Here is a 24,247-nt window from a genome sequence, read left to right as displayed (position 1 = left end):
CTTTTACAATGAAGATCTGTGAAGTTATTTGGATTTCTACGAATTATCTTTGAAAGACAGGGTCCTGAAAAAGGGACATTTATTTTTTGGCTGAGTTTATAAATATACATATTAACAACTGCAAGTTATGAATGTCGTTGGGATGGGGGCAGAGTAAAAGTAAGTTCGGGGGGGATGGTAAGTGACAGCTGAGGGGATGTGGGGGAAAAATGTCCATAAGGGGAGTATCAGGTTGGAGCAGATAACTGACTAGTGGTGGCTGTTCAGCAGCCTGATGGTCTGAGGGTAGAAATGATTGCCCTGTCTTCCAGTTTTTGCCATGATGCTCCTGTACTGCCTGATTGTTAATCAGGCCTACTATTGTTGTGTCGTCAGCGAACTACAGGAGGGGACGGGGGACGCACCCTTGTGGACGCACCCGTGTTGAGAATCAGTGTCGAGGAGGAATTGTTGCCTACCTTTTTTTCTCAACCTTCCCTCTCTGCACCTTCACGTTGACTTGAGATAAAGGTGATAGGTTTGATCAATGTGGGTTCCAGTGGGTTCTATTCCTGCATACACATCACAAACATCTTAACTAGGGCTGGGAATTGCCAGGTACCTCACAATAGGATATTATCACCGTACTTATGTGCCGATATGATATGTATTGCAATCCTATATCTATCAAAATTCGATATATATTGCGATTCTATACTGCAGTGATGGTTTAACATTGTAAAAATATATTTAACTTCATGAAACACGTTCTCTGGCATTGCTTCACCATCTTTATTTATATTTTATTTCACCCCAATTTTGTGGTATCCAATTGGTAGTTACAGTCTTGTCTCATCGCTGCAACTCCAGTACAGACTCGGGAGAGGCGAAGGTCGAGAGCCATGCGTCCTCCGAAACACAACCCAACCAAGCCGCTCTGCTTCTTGACACAATGCCCACCTAACCCGGAAGCCAGCCGCACCAATGTGTCAGAGGTAACATTGTACACCTGTTGACCGTGTCAGCGTGCACTGCACCCAGCCCGCCACAGGAGTCGCTAGTGCGCGATGGGACAAGGACATCCCTGCCGTCCAAACCTTCCCCTAACCCGGATGACCCTGAGCCAATTGTGCGCCGCCCCATGGGTCTCCTGGTCGCGGCTGGCTGCGACAGACCCTGGACTCGAACCCAGAATCTCTAGTGGTACTGCTAGCACCGCGTTGCAGTGCCTTAGACTACTGCACCACCCGGAAGGCTGTTTAACAGAAATCCACCGTTTAACAGAAATTCCCTTACTTAATGTAGTAAGAAGCAACCGACGTGTTATCAGGAAGCATACTCTTAATGATGGTCAGGGACAACTATTGTTGGGGTAGCACCAGATGAAATATTACCTGCATTTGGTTCCTATTTCAGGGTCAATCCTTAAGAAATATAGATCTGCTCAAAACACCTTGGTATACTCACTAGGTATAGGATGATAAATAACAGAGTTTTGGCACAGGTACATCAAACTAACACTAGTTAATGTTAACAACCAAGCAATTTTTTTTACAAATCTAGACTTGGGGTCACAGTATTTTTTAAATATATATTTTTACACTATTTGGACTTACGTGACCCCCAAAAAATGCTTAGCCGGCCCACACAAGGATTACAATAGCAGAGTTATTTCCGAAACGCTATATCTCATTCCTTGCCTTTCATAAGATAAAATTCTTGATTATTCATGCGTGTGTAATATATTACTATTTTCAGATTTTTCATTCATAGATTTTAGATGTGTATGAGTATTATTTTAAAAAATGATGCTATATATCCAATGTTTAGCTGGAATGGAATATTCGTGTCCTATATATTTGACTGTGATATGTGGTTGTATCACCTAGCTATCTTAAGATGAATGCACTTACTGTACGTCTCTCTGGATAAGAACATCTGCTAAATGACAAATGTCAAATGCAAATGTTTTACGTGCAGATCTCATATGACATATTATTGTAGAAACGGAATCATTTCAAACCCTGATTACATTGGGATACGATCACATGTGCCTCTATTTATGCATGGCAATACTTGGGAAATGATTTTTACGTCCAAGAAGTTAAACATTTATAATAATAATAATTAAAGTAATGGTAAAGACAGGAGACGCGAGGTGAGACTCGTAACCCCCGTCACCAGGGAGATATGTGGTCTGGATTCAAGAGCGTTTACTAATCGACCTTGACTCATATTCAACCACACACAGTATTACTCTAACACACGCACAAACACCTAGTTATGTCATCCTTCTCTAACACGAATGTTTGACTCTCTGTAGGTTTACAGGTTGTGTTGAACTCCATTATTAAAGCCATGGTTCCTCTCCTCCACATCGCCCTGCTGGTCCTGTTTGTCATCATCATCTACGCCATCATCGGCCTTGAGCTCTTCATTGGTAAAATGCACGCTACCTGCTTCTTCCCCAGCACAGGTAAGAGCGTGTGTGCGTGCGTACGTGCGTGCGTGCATCTTACCATCTCTGTGTGTGTACATGACTATTGCATTTGTGCTTTCAGTCTCTCTCTTTCTGTCTGCCCCCCCCCCCCACCTCTTTGTAGGCATGATAGCGGAGGACGAGCCGGCTCCGTGTGCGATCTCAGGGCACGGGCGCCAGTGTCCCATCAATGGCACCGAGTGCAGGGAGGGCTGGCACGGCCCCAACGACGGCATCACCAACTTTGACAACTTCCTGTTCGCCATGCTGACCGTGTTCCAGTGTATCACCATGGAAGGCTGGACGGACGTGCTCTACTGGGTGAGGCTCTCCGTCATAGAGGTCATATCAAATCAAATTGCGTTTGTCACATGCGGCTGAATACAACAGGTGCGATGGACCTTACAGTGAAATGCTGACTTACAAGTTCTTTCCCAACGATGCAGTTGAATTCTTTTCAAATCGTATGTGCCCTCTGCACTCCCCGTGTGGTCTCCGTTTGAACTTTGACCCGCTCACTCCCTCTGAGAGCTGATGTGTCAGAAGATTAGTCATTAGGCCTGGATGTGACTGACATTCAAATGATTAAAGGTTCAGTCAACTCTCTATAAATCGCAGTCCCAGAACCTTCCCTCACCTTTTTTTCTCTCACTCTCAACTGTAAAGAGGGTTTTTCCCCTTCGTCTTGCAGTCTTAGCAAACTTTATTTCTCACCTGTCTCTACCTCTGACTATCCACGTTATTCTCTTCCTCCCCTCTTTCTTCTTCTTCTTCTTCTTCTTCTTCTTCTTCTTCTTCTTCTTCTTCTTCTTCTTCTTCTTTCCCCATCTCTCTCTGGTGACGGATGCTCCTCCAGATGAATGATGCTATGGGTCTAGAGCTTCCATGGGTCTACTTTGTATCTCTGGTCATCTTCGGCTCCTTCTTTGTTCTGAACCTGGTTCTAGGAGTGTTGAGCGGGTAAGACACCTCTGTCTCTCTCTCTCTCTCTCTCTACGCCTGTCTTTGCTACTCTGGCCGCATACAGGTCTAACTGTCTGTCTGTCTGTCTGTCTGTCTGTCTGTCTGTCTGTCTGTCTGTCTGTCTGTCTGTCTGTCTGTCTGTCTGTCTGTCTGTCTGTCTGTCTGTCTGTCTGTCTGTCTGTCTGTCTGTCTGTCTGTCTGTCTGTCTTTCTTTCTTTCTTTCTTTCTTTCTTTCTTTCTCTATGTCTGTGTCTTTCTCTCTACGTCTGTCTGTCTGGTAACCTGCTGTTTTAGGCCCACCGTCTTCTTTGTTAGTCGAATCATTCTGGGCTCCTTTTTCATGCTTAACCTTGTGCTTGGTGTGCTGAGTGGGTAATCGGCTGAGGGTGCTGTGTGCTCTGCAGTGTGTGTGTGTGCGCTGTGTACAGTGCGTGTGCTATGCCGGTTGAGACAAGCAAAAGACCATGGAGTGGCTTGCTTTGTATGGTGTTGGGGAATGGTGAGAGAGTCTCCGGGAGACAGATAACAGGTACGGCGATACTCAGTCACTGGTAATACAACACAATTTATATCAGACTGATGCTGTTTCACTGCCCTGGCCACCACAAGCATAACCTTTGTTGACCTCTCATTCATTTTGCATTGCATTTCCTCGCTATGTCAACCGACAGTGAAGGGAGCCGTTACCGCCACCCCAACCCCCGTCATCTCCACTACCACCCAAACTCCCGAGAGAGGAAATGAATCTCATTCCTCGCCCTTCACTCCCTCCTCAGCCTGACTCCCTAAGCTCTCTCGCTCCAGTATCTACTGCCGCTTCCATTCCCCTGCAGTGGGGGAGGAAGCGTGTTAGTGGGGGTGAGGTGTTCGTTTATAATACTCGCTAGTCTATGACCAGCAGCACTCAGAGGATGTGTGCTCTTTCTTAGAGGGTTCCGTTGGTGGTTGGCAATGTTCCTGGGTTATGACCCCTTCTCTCTGTTAAGCCATATACTTTCTTTTTTTGTTGAAACGCTGTGAATAATTTTTTGGGAACTGTGATGTTTTCTTGAGGTGTGGAGTTGAGTGTGACGTATAGTAATTGTAGATGATTATAGGCATCCGTATGTCATACTGTAATATGTTATGAACGGGACTGATTATTCAAGTAGCAACTTATGTCGGAACAAGACCCGCTGGGCAAAACAGAACAGCTAAAATGAACATTTTTTTTTACAAATTGACGTATCAATTTCCAATGTATACAATAATTGTGACGTGGACGTGTTATATTCACATTCATTGCATGTTATATCCTCTCCCGCTAAAACCTTTTGGCTTCCAGAAAGTTCTATCGTGAGTATTTAGCAGGCCTTTGCAAACACATGCCTCTGGGAACATTCTGAGAACCACCATTTTTTAAATATTTTTTTTATTGAAACTTTATTTAACTAGGCAAGTCAGTTAAGAATAAATTCTTATTTTTTACAATGATGGCCTACTCCGGGTGCTTATTTTAGTGACCATAAAAATGAGAAAAAATTAATCATAATCATAATAATAATAAAAAAATTGTGTTTAAACAATAAGACAAAAATAATACAATTACATGTGACCATAAAAACGAAAAATTTAAATAATAATAATAATTGAACAAATAAAATATATATTTTTAATTGTTTAAACGATTTTAAAAAATCATACAATTACATGTGCATTTGAAATGCAGATATGGCCCTGCGTATGACTGCTAGGGGGCAATGCAGTTTAATCTACCGTAGTCATGGTTACCAGATACCCCACCCCACCCACTCAGCAACGATGGTAGTTAATGCCATTTTTAGGTTCTCTGCTGTGTTTCTCTCCTCCATGCTCTCAGTGGTCAGTACATGGGACTTCATGTCCCACTCCTCATCAATGTGATGGCTCGTTACAATGATGCATGACTGTATATTCACAGAGGTCCAACCATCTGATGTTAACACCACTGTATGGGCTGTTGGAGAGCTCGCGCTTTGTACTTGCAGAGCAATCATTGTACATTTTCTCGGTCCGTGCCGTCACTTTCTTTTCCCCGACATGGCATCTTGTTGTCAGGTTCAAGATATGCCATCAGGGCATTGAAGCCGGGCATCCTCTACCATTGACAATGGCTGCATATCAACTACAATCGTTTCTGTAATCAGCGCTGTGGCTTCCTCACGCCGTCCTTTATCGTACTTCTTTCCTGTGAAGACCCAGTCTATTGTCTCTTGTTCGGAGGCCTGCGCTGCTGCTAGCAACAGTTTGGGTCTCAAGGTGCCTCCCTTTCAGGTGGTTAAGCATTGCACCTGTACTGCCACTATAGCCCATCTCCACTTCGCCAAGTTTGCATTTCACCTACTTACTTAACTTCTCAAAGTATTGCCATGCCGGACTTCGCTACTGTCGCTTCCCTGTCTCACTCTCTGCCGTTTTCCCAACGGTTAACGACAATGACTTGCAGAGTGCTTTATATCCTTTGGCAAATGATTTGAAAGATGCAGATCTCCTTCAACGAACATGACAGCGTTGCTGCATTAGGTATTTGTTGAGTTTATGGTGGGGCGACATTTGTTGGTGACCTTCTTCTACGACATGCTACTCCAACTATCGCGATAGTATATGTTTTATTTGTCAAATGCGTCGTAAACAACAGGCGTAGACTAACAGTGAAACAAATGCTTACGTACAGGTCCTTTTCCAACAATGCAGAGTTAAAGCAGCTCTGTGCAGAAATCGCTATGCATTTAGTCTAATTTCAGTTTATGTGACAAAAAAAGCACGTATAGTGTGATTGAGGTAGCTAGGCACGTATAGGTAGGGGTAAAGTGACAAGGCAACAGGATAAATAATAGTTGTGCAAAAAAGGGTCAATGCAGGTAGTCCTGGTAGCCATTTGGTTATCTGTTTAGCGGTATTGTTTAGCAGTCTTATGGCTTGGGGGTAGAAGCTGTTCAGGGTCCTGTTGGTTCCAGACTTGGTGAACTGGCACCGCTTGCCATGTGGTAGCAGAGAGAACAGTCTATGCCTTTGGTGGCATTTTTTGGGCCTTCCTCTGACACCGCCTGGCATAGAGGTTCGGGACAACTGGGAGCTGGGCCCCAGTGATGTACTGGGTCGTACTCACCACCCTCTGTAGCTCCATGCGGTCGGGTGCCTTGCCATTGCCGTACCAAGCGGTGATGCAGCCAGTCAAGATGCTCTCAATGGTGCAGCTGTTGAACTTTTTGAGGATTTGAGGGCCCATGTCAATCTAACAGTAGTGCTTCCGTCCCTCTGAACAGGGACCCTCGGAACACGACAACAAAACATTGACAACAAAACATTGTTACCTATCGCTAGAGATTGCCTCATCTGTTGGGCTGGTATGCAAATTTGAGTGGGACCTAGGTGTCTGGGATGATGGTGTTGATGTGAGCCATGACCAGCCTTTCCAAAGGATTTCATGGCTATAGATGTGAGGCCTGTTACCATGGTGTTTTTGGGCAGGGGAACTATGGTGGTCTGGTTGAAACAAGTTGGTATTACAGACCGGGGCAGGGATAGGTTGAACATGTCAGTGAAGACACTTGCCAGCTGCCAGTATGATATAATAGTTTTGCACCGTTAATGACTAGATTATTCCAGACTCTGCATAGTTTTTTGCATATTTACTATATTATAGTCACATTCTCATTAAATAATCTTAGTATGGCTTCAACATATTCAGCATATTGATTGAGGGTGGCAGGTAGCCTAGTGTTTAAGATCATTGGGCCAGTAACCGAAAGGTCACTGGTTTGAATCCCTGAGCTGACTACTAGGAAAAACCTGCCGATGTGCCCTTGAGCAAGGCAGTTAATCCTAATTGCTCTAGATAAGAGAGTCTGCTAAGCTATTAAAATGTTAATATTGATACAACCTAACTGATTAAACTGCTGCATTTATATTTGTAAAGTTCAAGTTGAGTATTGTCTTGCACATCATGATACAGTGCCTTGCGAAAGTATTCTGCCCCCTTGAACTTTGCGACCTTTTGCCACATTTCAGGCTTCAAACATAAAGATATAAAACTGTATTTTTTTGTGAAGAATCAACAACAAGTGGGACACAATCATGAAGTGGAACGACATTTATTGGATATTTCAAACTTTTTTAACAAATCAAAAACGGATTGGGCGTGCAAAATTATTCAGCCCCCTTAAGTTAATACTTTGTAGCGCCACCTTTTGCTGCGATTACAGCTGTAAGTCGCTTGGGGTATGTCTCTATCAGTTTTGCACATCGAGAGACTGACATTTTTTCCCATTCCTCCTTGCAAAACAGCTCGAGCTCAGTGAGGTTGGATGGAGAGCATTTGTGAACAGCAGTTTTCAGTTCTTTCCACAGATTCTCGATTGGATTCAGGTCTGGACTTTGACTTGGCCATTCTAACACCTGGATATGTTTATTTTTGAACCATTCCATTGTAGATTTTGCTTTATGTTTTGGATCATTGTCTTGTTGGAAGACAAATCTCCGTCCCAGTCTCAGGTCTTTTTCTTCCAGAATGGTCCTGTATTTGGCTCCATCCATCTTCCCATCAATTTTAACCATCTTCCCTGTCCCTGCTGAAGAAAAGCAGGCCCAAACCATGATGCTGCCACCACCATGTTTGACAGTGGAGATGGTGTGTTCAGGGTGATGAGCTGTGTTGCTTTTACGCCAAACATAACGTTTAGCATTGTTGCCAAAAAGTTCAATTTTGGTTTCATCTGACCAGAGCACCTTCTTCCACATGTTTGGTGTGTCTCCCAGGTGGCTTGTGGCAAACTTTAAACAACACTTTTTATGGATATCTTTAAGAAATGGCTTTCTTCTTGCCACTCTTCCATAAAGGCCAGATTTGTGCAATATACGACTGATTGTTGTCCTATGGACAGAGTCTCCCACCTCAGCTGTAGATCTCTGCAGTTCATCCAGAGTGATCATGGGCCTCTTGGCTGCATCTCTGATCAGTCTTCTCCTTGTATGAGCTGAAAGTTTAGAGGGACGGCCAGGTCTTGGTAGATTTGCAGTGGTCTGATACTCCTTCCATTTCAATAGTATCGCTTGCACAGTGCTCCTTGGGATGTTTAAAGCTTGGGAAATCTTTTTGTATCCAAATCCGGCTTTAAACTTCTTCACAACAGTATCTCGGACCTGCCTGGTGTGTTCCTTGTTCTTCATGATGCTCTCTGCGCTTTTAACGGACCTCTGAGACTATCACAGTGCAGGTGCATTTATACGGAGACTTGATTACACACAGGTGGATTGTATTTATCATCATTAGTCATTTAGGTCAACATTGGATCATTCAGAGATCCTCACTGAACTTCTGGAGAGAGTTTGCTGCACTGAAAGTAAAGGGGCTGAATAATTTTGCACGCCCAATTTTTAAGTTTTTGATTTGTTAAAAAAGTTTGAAATATCCAATAAATGTCGTTCCACTTCATGATTGTGTCCCACTTGTTGTTGATTCTTCACAAAAAAATACAGTTTTATATCTTTATGTTTGAAGCCTGAAATGTGGCAAAAGGTCGCAAAGTTCAAGGGGGCCGAATACTTTCGCAAGGCACTGTATATCGCATGGCACTTAACTATATATCGCATGGCACTTAACTATATATCGGCAAAGTCAAACGTCACGATTTATTCATATATTGGCCAATCCTAGTTTTAAAAAATATATTTTTTCCTATTTGTGATTACATTGGTTTTCGGTTATGTTCCAAGGTTTGGAAATGAACACTCGCCAAATGCGGGTAGATTTGGTCATTGGCAGGTAACAATGGATCTTTCACCAGCCACGTTGGCGGATGGTCACACAGCATTAGGGAGACTTTTTTGAATCCAAAACCCACATGTAGATGTTGGTGGATTTGACAAGAAAAGTTACTCAAGTGTGACTTTGCGATCATGTTTCTTGGCCAGTTACATAGTTTTGTTCACATGCGATATGATTTCATTTGCTAGGTTGTTGTTTTTTTCTTCATCAAATTTTTGAGTTTTGCTGCAACTATCTGCTGCTAGGAAGACATCGCAGTTTCTTTCATCACAGACAAGCAAGTGCCCAAGTAACCACGGTAACGGCCCACACATATCTTTGTCTCACCTAATGATTGTGCTTGATTGAGCATGGATCAGGGCCGGCCCTGGATGTTCTGCCTCCCTAGGCGAGACAATGGACAGAGAAATAGCCATTTTTACCATATTTCTCAATGTCAAACCAGAGTGTCTTCTTTGCAACGCTGTTGGCAAATAATAATATTTTAGACATCCTTACAAAATCTAAGCATGTCACTTTCAAAAGATACCTTTCCACACAGACAGAGGCTCTGCCGACGCCGAAAAATGTTGTATAACCCAGCAACAGAAGTGCTTCCCGAAGAGGTGCCTGGGATTAACGAAACATCTTCTCTCTTCCGGAAGAGAAAAGCTCAAATGAATAGGGACAGAATAGCAAAGTACATTTGTTTCATCCCCTCGAATATTATAGGCTACAGCTCAGCTTCAGATTGTCATAGAGAGGAATCAATATATCCCCATATGCATTGGAGTCACGTCGTTCGCGGGCATTTTTGCGCTTGTTTCTACCACAAGGCATCACCAAGTTAAGCATTATTACAGAAAACTTAATATAACCTGGATATGTTTTATGTATTTATTTCAAAATATAAAGCTAACAATAGATACCCTTTTTGTCCTTTTCTTTAACAAAGGGTATGTGATACCCTCACTCAATTCAATCCCTGGTTTTAACCAAACACACCAAGCCCTTCCCAGACACAGAGGGTATTTAATCTGTGCATGCGACAGTATCTATGGATAGAATAATTGTGTCTGTCAAACAGGTAGGCTTATCATGTATTTTTTGGAATGGGAAGAAATAGGTTCCAATTATGTATGTAATTCGATGATTATTTATGCCCGTAAATTTAGTTTATTTACATGTTGAAGTTGATTGTACAACATCGGTTTCAGAATGTATTTATTTCGTCTCCACTTAGAGTGGCCTCTTTCCTCTGCTGGTGTGCTGCATTGCAGTCAGTGATGTGTTCTCTCTGTTGCTGTCCATGGTCCTGAAATCAAATTGTCTGAGAGAGACAGAGAGGAACAAAGAGGGGAGAGAGAGAGAGAGAGAGATTAGGATGCAGTCTATTTAAATCTAAAGAATACAAAGTAAACGGGCGATAGATAATTGAGTAATCTTACAAATTAATGCGAATGTATGATCAACACTTACCTTTCGTTCAAAGACAAAGACGCCTGGCTTTCCTGGCAGCAAAAGCATGTGCGTACATGCTTGTTGGAGGTTGATTTCGTAAGACAACTCGTGCTCAATTGATATGGCGGCGAGTCCATTGAGTGTCTCTCTTGATTCATAGTAGAGCGCAGGTAGTTTTTGATGCGTCTGAGCTTGGAGAATGTGCACTCCACTTGCCACTGTCACAGGGACTGTGAGAAGAACTCTCAGGGCAACAAAGGCATTGGGATACAAAAAAGGCCATTTGGTGTCTGGATATGTACGTCGAGTGATTGTGCCTCACTGTCCAGTCTCCTGCTCAAGACTTTGAGCTCATTACACAGATAATTTGCTTCGATGTCTCTGGAATCCCTGTACGTAAGGGTCCTCTCCAGTGTTGCGCAGTCCCTGGTAAGCGCTGCAGTGTCCATGTCCTAGATGGTGGGTATGTTGTACCGGATGCTGAAAACACTGCTGTGCTCTTCAAAGCTGCGTAAAGAGCTCGTTGATGGACTGGATAGCAGAATCAAGAATCTGATTAAAGAAATGTACTTTAAATTTCTGCTGAGGTCACAGGCTCAGTCACAGGCTCGTCCTCACCCTCGTAGCGAAACAGATACCTTTTCTTCCTGGGACGGACCGTGGGCTGCACTGTGAAACAGGGCTCAATACCCAACTATTTTGCGCTTGCTAATGCACCAGCCCTGGTTGAGTTCAGTTGAGCCACTACTAGTGAAAGGTTAAAACTCACTGCCAGGAAACTCTTACTGGTGATGTTCACTTCGAACAAGATGTCATACCAAATGACCACTGGCACATGAAGCCAAAATTGTTCATCTTGGCGGCAATGCTGTTTGCCTCCAAACTTGTTTTAGCACCACAGCTGTCTGTGAGCTTGGTGTCAGTGGCGATCGACAACAGGGCATCATAAATCTCCCCGAGTTGGTAACGCACAGGTTTCACTGCCTCCACCCAGCTCTCCCATCTCGTGGTGCTGAGAGGTCTCACTGTGAGTCTATCTTTTACCTGCTCTTTCAGCACGTCCCAGCGGTGTGTAGATCCAGATAAAAAATGTATAAATCTCTTGGATGGTGTTAAAAATCTCAGCCGCCTCCAAACAACACGATGCTGCATCAGAGAGAACCAGGTTCAGCAAGTGCGCACTGCATGGCACAAAACAAGGCCCTCGGATTGACATCCTGCGCTCTCTTTTGAATGCTGCTGTGCCTCCCTCGCATATTCGCCCCGTTGTCATATCCGTGAACCTCTCACGTCCGTGATGGAGACGTCATGTTTCTGCCGTTTTGAGGTGAGCAACTCCCACCCCCCCTTGCGTAAAGCAGTCCACTAAACTCCAGGAAGTGCTCACTTGTGCGCACTGCCCCATCATCCCCTGTTGAAAGAAACCGCACCACCGTGGTCATCTGCTCTGTTTTGCTCTTGTCTGGTGCGCATTACACACTGTCGGCTGGATCTATTGTGCCAGTATTAAAGGAATTTAATTCCTCTGTTTTAATTCCCAATTAAAATTAAACACTCTGTCAATTCATAAGAATTTGTATGGCCCTTATTTTATAGAAATAGACAGAGCCCGGTCTTAAAGTCAAATAGCAGCCTTTATTTACGAGAGTACTGCTCCTTACACATTTTACCACAGGTTATAAACTGAAAATGACGTCAGCGTTTTCTAAATGTTCCATCTCTTCTTGACACTGGTAGAAAGGCTCTATAGTTCTCAAGCCTTCCCTCCTCGCCTAGAGCCAAGGTCAGCCAGTGTAGATAAGCATTCTAGTCAGTCTGGAGATATAGTTAATTCATTTCTACCAAGGAACAGACAGTCATTGTTCTAAACTCTTGACCACATTCACACACATTATATTCAGTACTGGGATCAAGAAAGAAAACTCATACACATACAGAATAGTATTCTGATTAGTACATATGCAGTAACATATTAGTATTCGGATTAGTACATATACAGTAACATAATAGTATTCTGATTAGTCAGTCCTGATTGAAATGTATACATAATTAGTCATCATTGATAAAAATTCCCTTAACAGCCAGCATGCCAATGATTTCATTCTGGATTATTTTACCCGAGGTAGTGCACATGTGTTTCTTTGGACTGTATTCTCCTTACACTCTCCTTCATGATTCCATCAAAGATACCCAGCATTTCCACAAACTTCAGAAGTTTCCCATTATTTGGCTCGTTCAGCCTGTCGGTGGTCCCGCGTAACACAATGTTCTTTGGTGGCCGTTACGCTTATCAGGGCTATGAGCCTCTGCAGCACCTGCTGCCAGTGGAGAGTCTCTCCGTCAATAGCCCGTTTGGGGCTTGGGCATCAATAGTTTGCTTGGCCACCAACCTGATATCCCGCACCTTCCACCTCTGCAAACTATCTAGGTGGTCATGCGACTTCTCATGCGAGCTGAGGAGGGTGGCACAGATTCTTCCAGTCCCTGGTTCCATCCCTGACCAGCGCAGATTTGCGCTCGTGTGAAAAAAGTTTGCAGAAAAAAACAGACGGCTGCATTGTTTTGCTTGGAATAGACAAGCTGTAACGCTCGTCGTTGCATGAAGACGGAGTGGACCAAAGTGCAGCGTGGTACATGTTCATGATCATTTATTTAACCTGAACACTGAGACAAAATAGAACGAAACGAAACAGTTCTGTCAGGTGCAGACACAAAACAGAAAACAACCCACAATACACAGGTGGGAAAAGGCTACCTAAGTATGGTTAGACAGCTGTCCCTGATTGAGAACCATACCCGGCCAAAACAAAGAAATACAAAACATTGAAAAATGAACATAGAATGCCCACCCAAATCACACCCTGGCCAAACCAAAATAGAGACATAAAAAGCTCTAAGGTCAGGGCGTGACACAAGCCATGGTCTCTCCACTCTCTCTCCGTTCGCCATCCTCCTTTTGTAGTGGGCCACTTTCTTAGCCCCTCATCTCTCCTCATCTCTTAGCCCCTCCTTATCCTGATGTGGCCCAGCCTGCACTAACATATCCTGTAAAGTTCCATTCGTATATTTTGGCCACTCACCGGGATCTTATGATTTTTGTCTGGGAGCCGAATTTAGCAGCAGCACCACCACTGTCATCGGGGACAGGGAGCAACGAATCTGAGTCTGGGGCCAAGATAGTAGGGTCTTCCCCGGCATTGTTTGGAGGTGTGGCTAGGGCCTGGTTCGACAACACAATTGTCAAAATGCCGCCCCAAATTCAAGTGCCGCCATAGGCAGCCGCCTCATCTTGCCTAATGGGAGGGCCGGCCCTGGCATGGATCATTCCCCAAAACGTTTATTCACGAACTTTTAGTCATTGTAATCCTAGATGTATTTGTGTGCTTCTACATTTCTACTTAGAAACACATCATGTAGCCTACTCCTTGTAAAAAATATCAGCGTAGAGCCCTGAACTATAATTGTAAAAAGCTCAGCATTTTGTGTCAAGGCAAGGCAGGCACATTGTTGATTCTTGATGTTGAGTCGTAGAACTGTTAATCTGTTTTTATTATTGGATCTAAATTACTTATTTTAACATACATTGGTTAAAAGACGCGGATCACAAAAAGGAAATGAAATGAAGCAGTATACCCCATTACTCATTACTTGTAATACATTTATCTTTTTTCCCCAGATTTTGGTATAACAAGGGAGTAAAAAATATTTGGGCTGGTTTTAGACGGTAAACTATCCCATAAAAAATAAAAAATAATAATTTAATGTTCACCCCTAGAACTAACTGTACAATAGTCTGTATACAAATTGTGTTAGGCGAGGCATTGTGTGAAATGAACCGTTATTCAGTCCGAGTGTGTGTTTTGTGTGTGATTTTGTGCGCATGCGTACTCTACCGTGTGTGTAACTGTGTGTGTGTTGTGTGTGTTCTGCGTGTTCCCGCAGAGAGTTCTCCAAGGAGAGAGAGAAGGCCAAGGCTCGTGGAGACTTTCAGAAACTGAGAGAGAAGCAACAGCTGGATGAGGACCTCAAGGGCTACCTGGACTGGATCACTCAGGCCGAGGACATCGATCCAGAGAACGAGGACGAGGAGGGCTACGAGGAGGGCAAACGCAACCGTAAGCACCCTACGACGCACGCGCGCGGACCTGCGCTTCCCTAAAACGCGCATGAACGTGTGCAATCGCGAATGCGCACACGAATATGTGCACGAGACGACTAAAAATGTATTTGATTTGACACACGCACACTAGCCTAAAACACACACAGTGCGAGAGCTGCCAGTGAGTGTACCTGTGTACAACAGAAGACTGAGAGAGTCCACAGTATGAGCAGCATCATGTTGAGGAGCTACTGAAGGTTTCCAGTGTGAATATCTGGTATTTCCCAGTCCAGTCGCCCTAATTGACCACATACTGTAATTCTGTGTTCAGGGTTACTGTTAAATCCACACACACACACACACACACTAAAATATTGCGCACTCACACTCGCGCGCACACACACTTGCATGCTCTATTATCATAGCCTTCCTCAGTTCACACCTTAGCGATGGGTGCAGAGCTCTCTGTGTACCAGTTGAGTTAGGCTGAGGGGGGAGAACAGGGATACATCACATTACTCTAGCAGATAAAAGACCGCAATCCAAAATCCTCTTTATATAAGCAGTACATGATGCAGAGCAGACACAGCGAAACTGCTACTACCCATTCATACAGCTATCTTCAGTATCTCTCTCCACCCCTCCCTATCAACCAGTGGGCAGCACTACACTACTACATCGCTCTCACCCCCCCCCCCCCTTTCCCCTAAAACGTGCCAAGCTTTAGAGTTGAACCACACCTCTTTCACTGTGTATCTTTAGAGTTGAACCACACCTCTTTTACTGTACATCTTTACAGTTGAACCACACCTCTTTCGCTGTGTATCTTTACAGTTGAACCACACCTCTTCCGCTTTGTATCTTTACAGTTGAACCACACCTCTTTCGCTGTGTATCTTTACAGTTGAACCACACCTCTTTCGCTGTGTATCTTTACAGTTGAACCACACCTCTTCCGCTTTGTATCTTTACAGTTGAACCACATCTCTTCCGCTGTGTATCTTTACAGTTGAACCACACCTCTTTCACTGTGTATCTTTACAGTTGAACCACACCTCTTCCGCTGTGTATCTTTAGAGCTGTAGCTCTCCTGTACTCTCTCTCCACACCGCAGAGCTTCAGTACACGGTCCCAGTTCCGCTCCTGTTTACCAACCAGGGAGATTTTAGTCAAACATCTTTGCCAAGCTTCCAAATACTTGTTTTACTTGTCCGTTTCTCCTTTTCGCCCCAAATTAGTCTGGAGTCAATGACCGGATTTCGTCTTTGAACCTTTAAACCAAGTTCAGTAAAGTAAGGTATAGTAAATGATCGTCCAAAAAAATAAATACAGCCAAGTATATTCAAATATGTTCACGTACGGGAAAATAAGGCGTAGTAAAGTCTGATCATTCTAGCGTTTACCATCAGAATTAGCACCACGGCCTCCATCCACACACCGTCAACAGAAACACCGCCTGGATAGTAATGTGATAGGAGGTATGGTAGTAGTAGGAACTTCAGTAAGTCTTAGAAGCTTGCCTTCTAGTGCTGGGAATGCTTGGCACTGGGCTGAAGGTCAGGGGTTATAATAACATGGATCCTCTTGGCGATGCCAACCATGTGAAAGGTATCATGCTGACTTTTCTGTGGCTGTCACCGGGTCTGGGGCCATGACACGAGAGACTGTATGCTAACATGTGCATGTGAAATGCTATTCATTTGCATTTCAGCATGTTCGTATACTATAGACTGTAGTGCTACTGATCTGTATTGTACTGTACTGTACCCCCCCTCCCCCGGCCTGCAGACACTAGCTTCCTGCCATGTGACTAACAGCTGCCCGTCTTCCTCTTCTGCTCCTCTTCAGTGTCTACTACAGTCCATCCTACTGGTGTCAGTGTCAGTGGTGCTGGTGTTGTCAGTCAGTGTCGCTGTTGCCAGCTGTACTGTTGCTGTTGTTGATGCTGTTGTTGTTACTGTTGTTGTTGTTACCTTTGATGTTGTTGTTGTTGTTACTGTTGTTGTGGTGAATTGTCACTGTGCTGCTCTATCTCGTCTTGATAGAGGCCTATTCTCGCCCCCATGTTTCTCTGCTGTGCCGTGTGGCGCGCTGCTGTCTGAATGCATGGGCTTGCATGCTTTACACATGAAGGGGTGACTCTGGCTGACCTCACAGAGAAGAAGAAAGGAAGCAGGTTTGGGTGGTTCAGCCAGTCCTCCGACACTCATGGTAAATCCCCTGGTTTTCCCTTCCACATTGAAAAAGTAAGTGTGTGTGTGTGTGTGAGCCTGCAATTGTGTGTGAAAGCTGGTGTGTTTGTGTATATAGTAATGTGTGCAGCCTCATCCCCCTGCTTGTGCTTTGCTATTGTGATTGACCCTTCTGTTTGAGAATCCCTGTCTTTTTGATCGAGCTTTTCCTTTTGTATACAGAGCCTTCGGAAAGTATTCAGACCCCTTCCCCTTTTCCCACATTTCGTTCCGTTACAGCCTTATTCTAAAATGGATAAAAATGTTTTTTTTAAATCCCTCATCAATCTACACACAATACCCCATAACGACAAAGCGAAAACAGGTTTTTAGAAATGTGTGCTAATTTATTACAAATAAAAAACACGGAAATACCTTATTTGCACCGAGTGTTTGATAAAGCCTCTCCTGCTGCTTCTGACTGAATGAGTCCAGACTCAGATGAGGAGCACCAGGGATCAGAATAGTAATACATACTTCCCCAGTTGATGCCAGCTACTCAACTTCATTCCCTCTCGCCCCTCTCTGTGCACAGCCCAGTTTAAAGCAGCTAGGCTAAGGGCTCCGTGTGAATTGGCAAACGGGATTAAACCCAGATCCCTACATCCAACAGCATTCAGATTATGAGAGAGAGAGAGAGAGAGAGAGACAGAGAGAGAGCTGCCGGAGCACTCAAAATTCAAAGAGAACGCTTTCAGACAAACTAAGCAGCAGTGCGTGCGTGAAATTTGTAGCGCTGGATCAGAAATGGGCTTAGGTGGTGGGTGTGGCAAGGGGGCGTGGCAACAGGCACGGTCCGGTGAAGAGAAACGTTTGTCTTTTTTTTGAGTATTTCCTGCAATTCTACACATTTCTCCTTGTAACTGAGAAACATTTTTGCAGTTTTTAAGCTAATTTCCTACAAATCTATGCATTTTGCCACGGCTAATTGACAAACATAATAACAAAGTCGATACTGCTAAATTCCTTCTGTCTCTAACGCCGCACGTTAAGTCATAGTGATGATTACAATGACCATACCAGTAACTATTTTAGATAAGTTAGTTAGTTAATGAAAAGATATTCAGATGTTTCATTCTTTCTTATTTTTCTACCTACTGTACCCACTTTAGAGACGGTCTATTGTCATTCTGATGCTCATGGATTTGGTTTTGGGAGGTATCGTCCTTTGAAACTGAATGTGTCATTGTTTTGTTTTTTTAAACAAACAGGGATTTCTTAGAAAGGACTGGAGTAATTTGACCGTTCTTTCTTTTGTTGAGGAATTTGTTGACGAAGGAGGTTTATTTTCTCGGGGATGTGTTTGACACACCACAGCTGTGGTACCTAGGGTGCGACTGCGTACTGTTTGGTGTGTGTGTGTGTGTGTGTGTGAGACATGTACGGTGTGTCATGTGAGGTTGTGTGTGTATGATTCACTCTGGCACTCTGCTTGCTGCCACAGTGAGTATACCAGCCAGTGAGACGGAGTCGGTGAACACAGAGAACGTGGCCGAGGATGAGGTGAAGACACCGTGCTGCGGACCTTTTTGGTGAGAACCCCCCCGCTGGTATAACCGCTGGTATAAAACGAGATTCAATAATACACCTTTGTTTGATTCATTCTAAGACCACTCCTGTTCAGTCATAAAGATGGTACATGGGACATGTGGCTTTGTACTAAATTCATGAATATCCTGCAGTCAGCAAGCTGAACCGATGTTAATATAAACGTCTCAATTTTTTTCCAGTCAAAAAATTTCTAAGTCAAAGTTCAGGTCAGTGAAAACCGCCTCGCCTCGCATGTGTCCTTGCTCGATGCATGCAGCGGCGGTCTGTTCAGTGAAACGTACATTTCTCTGCATGAAGTCAGTCAGTCTGTTATTTCCGTATATACGTGGAAGCTCGCTTTGGTTTCTCTGCTGTATGTGCTGTTCTGATCTCTGGAGTCTGCTTTAATGAGTCAGCAGGTAATAAATCAACTCCACCTACCCTTTAAACAAGTCAGCATGTAATCTTGGGCATCGGGGGGAACTGGAGGAGCTGGAGCCTTATGCAGCGTTTTTTACACTTTGTGATGTATACTGCATGCTATGCGGTTCTCTCCCTCTCCCAAAGTTCATTGACTTCTCTTTCCTAAGTTTTCTTCAGATATTATTTGAAGACAGTTCCTGCCTAAACCCCAACTTTCTATACAGTATGTCCTAACCCCCCTCTAACCATCGACCCGCCCCCCCTTTCTTCAATGAAAACCTCCCCGGTCTGCCCCTACTCGTCTCCTTTTGCTGACATCACTCCCTGTCTCACAGTCGGCGCTGGCGTCGCTGGAACAGGTTCTGCCGCAGAAAGTGCCGGGTGGCGGTGAAATCGGTGCCTTTCTATTGGCTGGTGATCATCCTAGTGTTTCTCAACACGCTCACCATCTCCTCCGAGCACTACAACCAGCCTGACTGGCTCACACAAGTACAGGGTTAGTACACTACAACCAGCCTGACTGGGTTACACAAGTACAGGGTTAGTACACTACAACCAGCCTGACTGGGTTACACACGTACAGGGTTAGTACACTACAACCAGCCTGACTGGGTTACACAAGTACAGGGTTAGTACACTACAACCATCCTGACTGGGTTACACACGTACAGGGTTAGTACACTACAACCAGCCTGACTGGGTTACACAAGTACAGGGTTAGTACACTACAACCAGCCTGACTGGGTTACACAAGTACAGGGTTAGTACACTACAACCAGCCTGACTGGGTTACACACGTACAGGGTTAGTACACTACAACCAGCCTGACTGGGTTACACAAGTACAGGGTTAGTACACTACAACCATCCTGACTGGGTTACACACGTACAGGGTTAGTACACTACAACCAGCCTGACTGGGTTACACAAGTACAGGGTTAGTACACTACAACCAGCCGACTGGCTCACACAAGTACAGGGTTAGTACACTACAACCAGCCTGACTGGCTCACACAAGTACAGGGTTAATACACTACAACCAGCCTGACTGGGTTACACAAGTACAGGGTTAGTACACTACAACCAGCCTGACTGGGTTACACAAGTACAGGGTTAGTACACTACAACCAGCCTGACTGGGCTATACAAGTACAGGGTTAGTACACTACAACCAGCCTGACTGGGTTACACAAGTACAGGGTTAGTACACTACAACCAGCCTGACTGGGTACACAAGTACAGGGTTAGTACACTACAACCAGCCTGACTGGGTTACACACGTACAGGGTTAGTACACTACAACCAGCCTGACTGGGTTACACAAGTACAGGGTTAGTACACTACAACCAGCCTGACTGGGCTATACATGTACAGGGTTAATACACTACAACCAGCCTGACTGGGTTACACAAGTACAGGGTTAGTACACTACAACCAGCCTGACTGGGTTACACACGTACAGGGTTAGTACACTACAACCAGCCTGACTGGGTTACACAAGTACAGGGTTAGTACACTACAACCAGCCTGACTGGGTTACACACGTACAGGGTTAGTACACTACAACCAGCCTGACTGGGTTACACACGTACAGGGTTAGTACACTACAACCAGCCTGACTGGGTTACACAAGTACAGGGTTAGTACACTACAACCAGCCTGACTGGCTCACACAAGTACAGGGTTAGTACATTACAACCAGCCTGACTGGGTTACACAAGTACAGGGTTAGTACACTACAACCAGCCTGACTGGGCTATACAAGTACAGGGTTAGTACACTACAACCAGCCTGACTGGGTTACACAAGTACAGGGTTAGTACACTACAACCAGCCTGACTGGGTTACACAAGTACAGGGTTAGTACACTACAACCAGCCTGACTGGGTTACACACGTACAGGGTTAGTACACTACAACCAGCCTGACTGGGTTACACAAGTACAGGGTTAGTACACTACAACCAGCCTGACTGGGCTATACACGTACAGGGTTAATACACTACAACCAGCCTGACTGGGTTACACAAGTACAGGGTTAGTACACTACAACCAGCCTGACTGGGTTACACACGTACAGGGTTAGTACACTACAACCAGCCTGACTGGGTTACACAAGTACAGGGTTAGTACACTACAACCAGCCTGACTGGGTTACACACGTACAGGGTTAGTACACTACAACCAGCCTGACTGGGTTACACACGTACAGGGTTAGTACACTACAACCAGCCTGACTGGGTTACACAAGTACAGGGTTAGTACACTACAACCAGCCTGACTGGGCTATACACGTACAGGGTTAGTACACTACAACCAGCCTGACTGGGCTACACACGTACAGGGTTAGTACACTACAACCAGCCTGACTGGGCTATACATGTACAGGGTTAATACACTACAACCAGCCTGACTGGGCTATACACGTACAGGGTTAGTACTCTACAACCAGCCTGACTGGGTTACACACGTACAGGGTTAGTACACTACAACCAGCCTGACTGTGGTTACACATGTACAGGGTTAGTACACTACAACCAGTCTGACTGTGTTACACACGTACAGGGTTAGTACTCTACAACCAGCCTGACTGGGTTACACAAGTACAGGGTTAGTACACTACAACCAGCCTGACTGGGTCATACAAGTACAGGGTTAGTACACTACACTGCACACTGGCTACCACTGCCAGGTCAGGTGGAAAGGAAAAACTCCTGTCCCTAACTATAGTATCTCTGATATTTGTAATACTGTTCATGTGTTATATTGACTGACACCTCCCTCTGCCCTGCGTGTTTCCAGACGTGGCAAACAAGGTTCTGCTGGGCATGTTTACGTGTGAGATGATGACCAAGATGTACAGTCTGGGCCTGCAGGCCTACTTTGTGTCCCTGTTCAACCGATTTGACTGCTTCGTGGTGTGTGGAGGCATCACCGAGACCATCCTGGTTGAGCTGGCCATCATGTCTCCTCTGGGCATCTCCGTGTTCCGCTGTGTCCGCTTGCTCAGGATCTTCAAGGTCACACGGTGAGACCACTGTCATGTGGAGTAGGGTGAAGTTGTCCCTAGGCGCTGATCTTGGGTCAGCTTTGCTCACCCACTAATGGTTAAGGTAAGGATTGGAGGAGGGGAAGCTGATCATAGATCTATACCGAGGGGAAACTTCACCCCGGATCAATGCTTTCATCACATGCTTCGTAAACAACAGGTGTAGACTAACAGTGAAATGCTTACTTACGAGTCCTTTTCCAACAATGCAGAATAAAGAGAAAGAGAAAATAAACATAGAAATAGTGACACAAGGAATAAATATCAATCAATCAAATGTATTATTTAAAGCCCTTCTTACATCAGCTGATGTCACAAAGTGCTGTACAGAAACCCAGCCTAAAACCCCAAACAGCAAGCAATGCAGGTGTAGAAGCACGGTGGCTAGGAACAACTCCCTAGAAAGGCCGGAACCTAGGAAGAAACCTAGAGAGGAACCAGGCTATGAGGGGTGGCCAGACCTCTTCTGGCTGTGCCGGGTGGAGATTATAACAGAACATGGCCAAGATGTTCAAATGTTCATAGATGACCAGCAGGATCAAATAATAGTAATCACAGTGGTTGTCGAGAGGGTGCAACAGGTCAGCACCTCAGGAGAAAATGTCAGTTGGCTTTTCATAGCCGATCATTCAGAGTATCTCTACCGCTCCTCCTGTCTCTAGAGAGTTGAAAACAGCAGGTCTGGGACAAGTAGCACATCCGGTGAACAGGTCAGGGTTCCATAGCCGCAGGCAGAACAGTTGAAACTGAAGCAGCAGAACGGCCAGGTGGACTGGGGCCAGCAAGGAGTCATCAGGCCAGGTAGTCCTGAGGCATGGTCCTAGGGCTCAGGTCCTCTGAGAGAGAGAGAGAGAGAGAGAGAGAGAGAGAGAGAGAGAGAGAGAGAGAGAAAGAAAGAGAGAAAGAAAGAGAGAAAGAAAGAGAGACAGAGCATACTTAAATTCACACAAGACACCGGATAAGACAGGAGAAATACTCCAGATATAACAGACTGACCCTAGCCCCCCGACACATAAACTACTGCAGCATAAATACTGGAGGCTGAGACATGAGGGGTCAGGAAACACTGTGGCCCCGTCCGACGATACACGCAGACAGGGCCAAACAGGCAGGATATAACCCCACCCACTTTGCAAATGCACAGCCCCCACACCACTAGAGGGATATCTTCAACCACCAACTTACCATCCTGAGACAAGGCCCGAGTATAGCCCACAAAGACCTCCGCCAAGGCACAACCCAAGGGGGGACACCAACCCGGAGAGGAAGATCACGTCAGTGACTCAACCCACTGAAGTGATGCACCCCTCCTAGGGACGGCTTGGAAGAGCACCAGTAAGCCAGTGACTCAGCCCCTGTAATAGTGGTTGAGTCAGTGAATTACTAATAACAATAAAGAGTAAAAATAACATGGTGCAATATTGTCTGGTACAGGGAGTACCAGACAATAACATGGCTATGTACAGGGAGTACCGGGTAATAGCATGGCTATATACATGGAGTACCGGACAATAACATGGCTATATACAGGGAGTACCAGGCAATAACATGGCTATATACCGGGAGTACCAGACAATAACATGGCTATGTACAGGGAGTACCGGGCAATAGCATGGCTATATACATGGAGTACCGGGAAATAACATGCTATATACAGGGAATACCAGGTAATAACATTACTATATACAGGGAGTAACGGGTAATAACATGGCTATATACATGGAGTACCGGGCAATAACATGGCTATATACATGGAGTACCGGACAATAACATGGCTATATACACGGAGTACCGGGTAATAACATAGCTATATACAGGGAGTACTGGGTAATAATATGGCTATATACAGGGATTACCGGGTAATAACATGGCTATATACATGGAGTACCAGGTAATAACATGGCTATATACAGGGAGTACTGGGTAATAACATGGCTATATACAGGGAGTTCGAGGTAATAACATGGCTATGTACAGGGAGTACCAGGCAATAACATGGCTATATACACGGAGTACCGGGTAATAACATAGCTATATACAGGGAGTACTGGGTAATAATATGGCTATATACAGGGATTACCGGGTAATAACATGGCTATATACAGGGAGTACCAGGTAACAACATGGCTATATACAGGGAGTACCAGGTAATAACATGGCTATATACAGGGAGTTCCATTCAATAACATGGCGATTTACAGGGAGTACCAGGTAATAACATGGTTATATACAGGGAGTACCGGGTAATAACATGGCTATATACAGGGAGTAC

At 44.7% G+C, this 24,247-nt stretch overlaps 1 protein-coding gene across 4 annotated transcripts in view; it reads left to right on the top strand.

Annotated features, from left to right (window-relative positions):
• LOC109892681 (voltage-dependent L-type calcium channel subunit alpha-1D) overlaps positions 1–24,247 on the top strand; it is a 125,666-nt gene that overhangs the window by 48,652 nt on the left and 52,767 nt on the right. For all 4 annotated transcript variants that reach the window (XM_031834027.1, XM_031834044.1, XM_031834037.1 and 1 more), the window contains 8 exons: positions 2,303–2,455; positions 2,583–2,779; positions 3,315–3,418; positions 14,589–14,761; positions 18,421–18,508; positions 18,707–18,733; positions 19,265–19,425; positions 21,729–21,954. In XM_031834027.1, the coding sequence (XP_031689887.1) occupies positions 2,303–2,455; positions 2,583–2,779; positions 3,315–3,418; positions 14,589–14,761; positions 18,421–18,508; positions 18,707–18,733; positions 19,265–19,425; positions 21,729–21,954 (1,129 nt within the window). The remainder of the gene's footprint in view (positions 1–2,302; positions 2,456–2,582; positions 2,780–3,314; positions 3,419–14,588; positions 14,762–18,420; positions 18,509–18,706; positions 18,734–19,264; positions 19,426–21,728; positions 21,955–24,247) is intronic.

Source organism: Oncorhynchus kisutch, linkage group LG1 (assembly GCF_002021735.2).
Source record: "Oncorhynchus kisutch isolate 150728-3 linkage group LG1, Okis_V2, whole genome shotgun sequence".
Taxonomy (NCBI): domain Eukaryota; kingdom Metazoa; phylum Chordata; class Actinopteri; order Salmoniformes; family Salmonidae; genus Oncorhynchus; species Oncorhynchus kisutch.
Note: the sequence above shows the minus strand (reverse complement) of the source record. Positions and strands in the feature narration are given on the sequence as shown.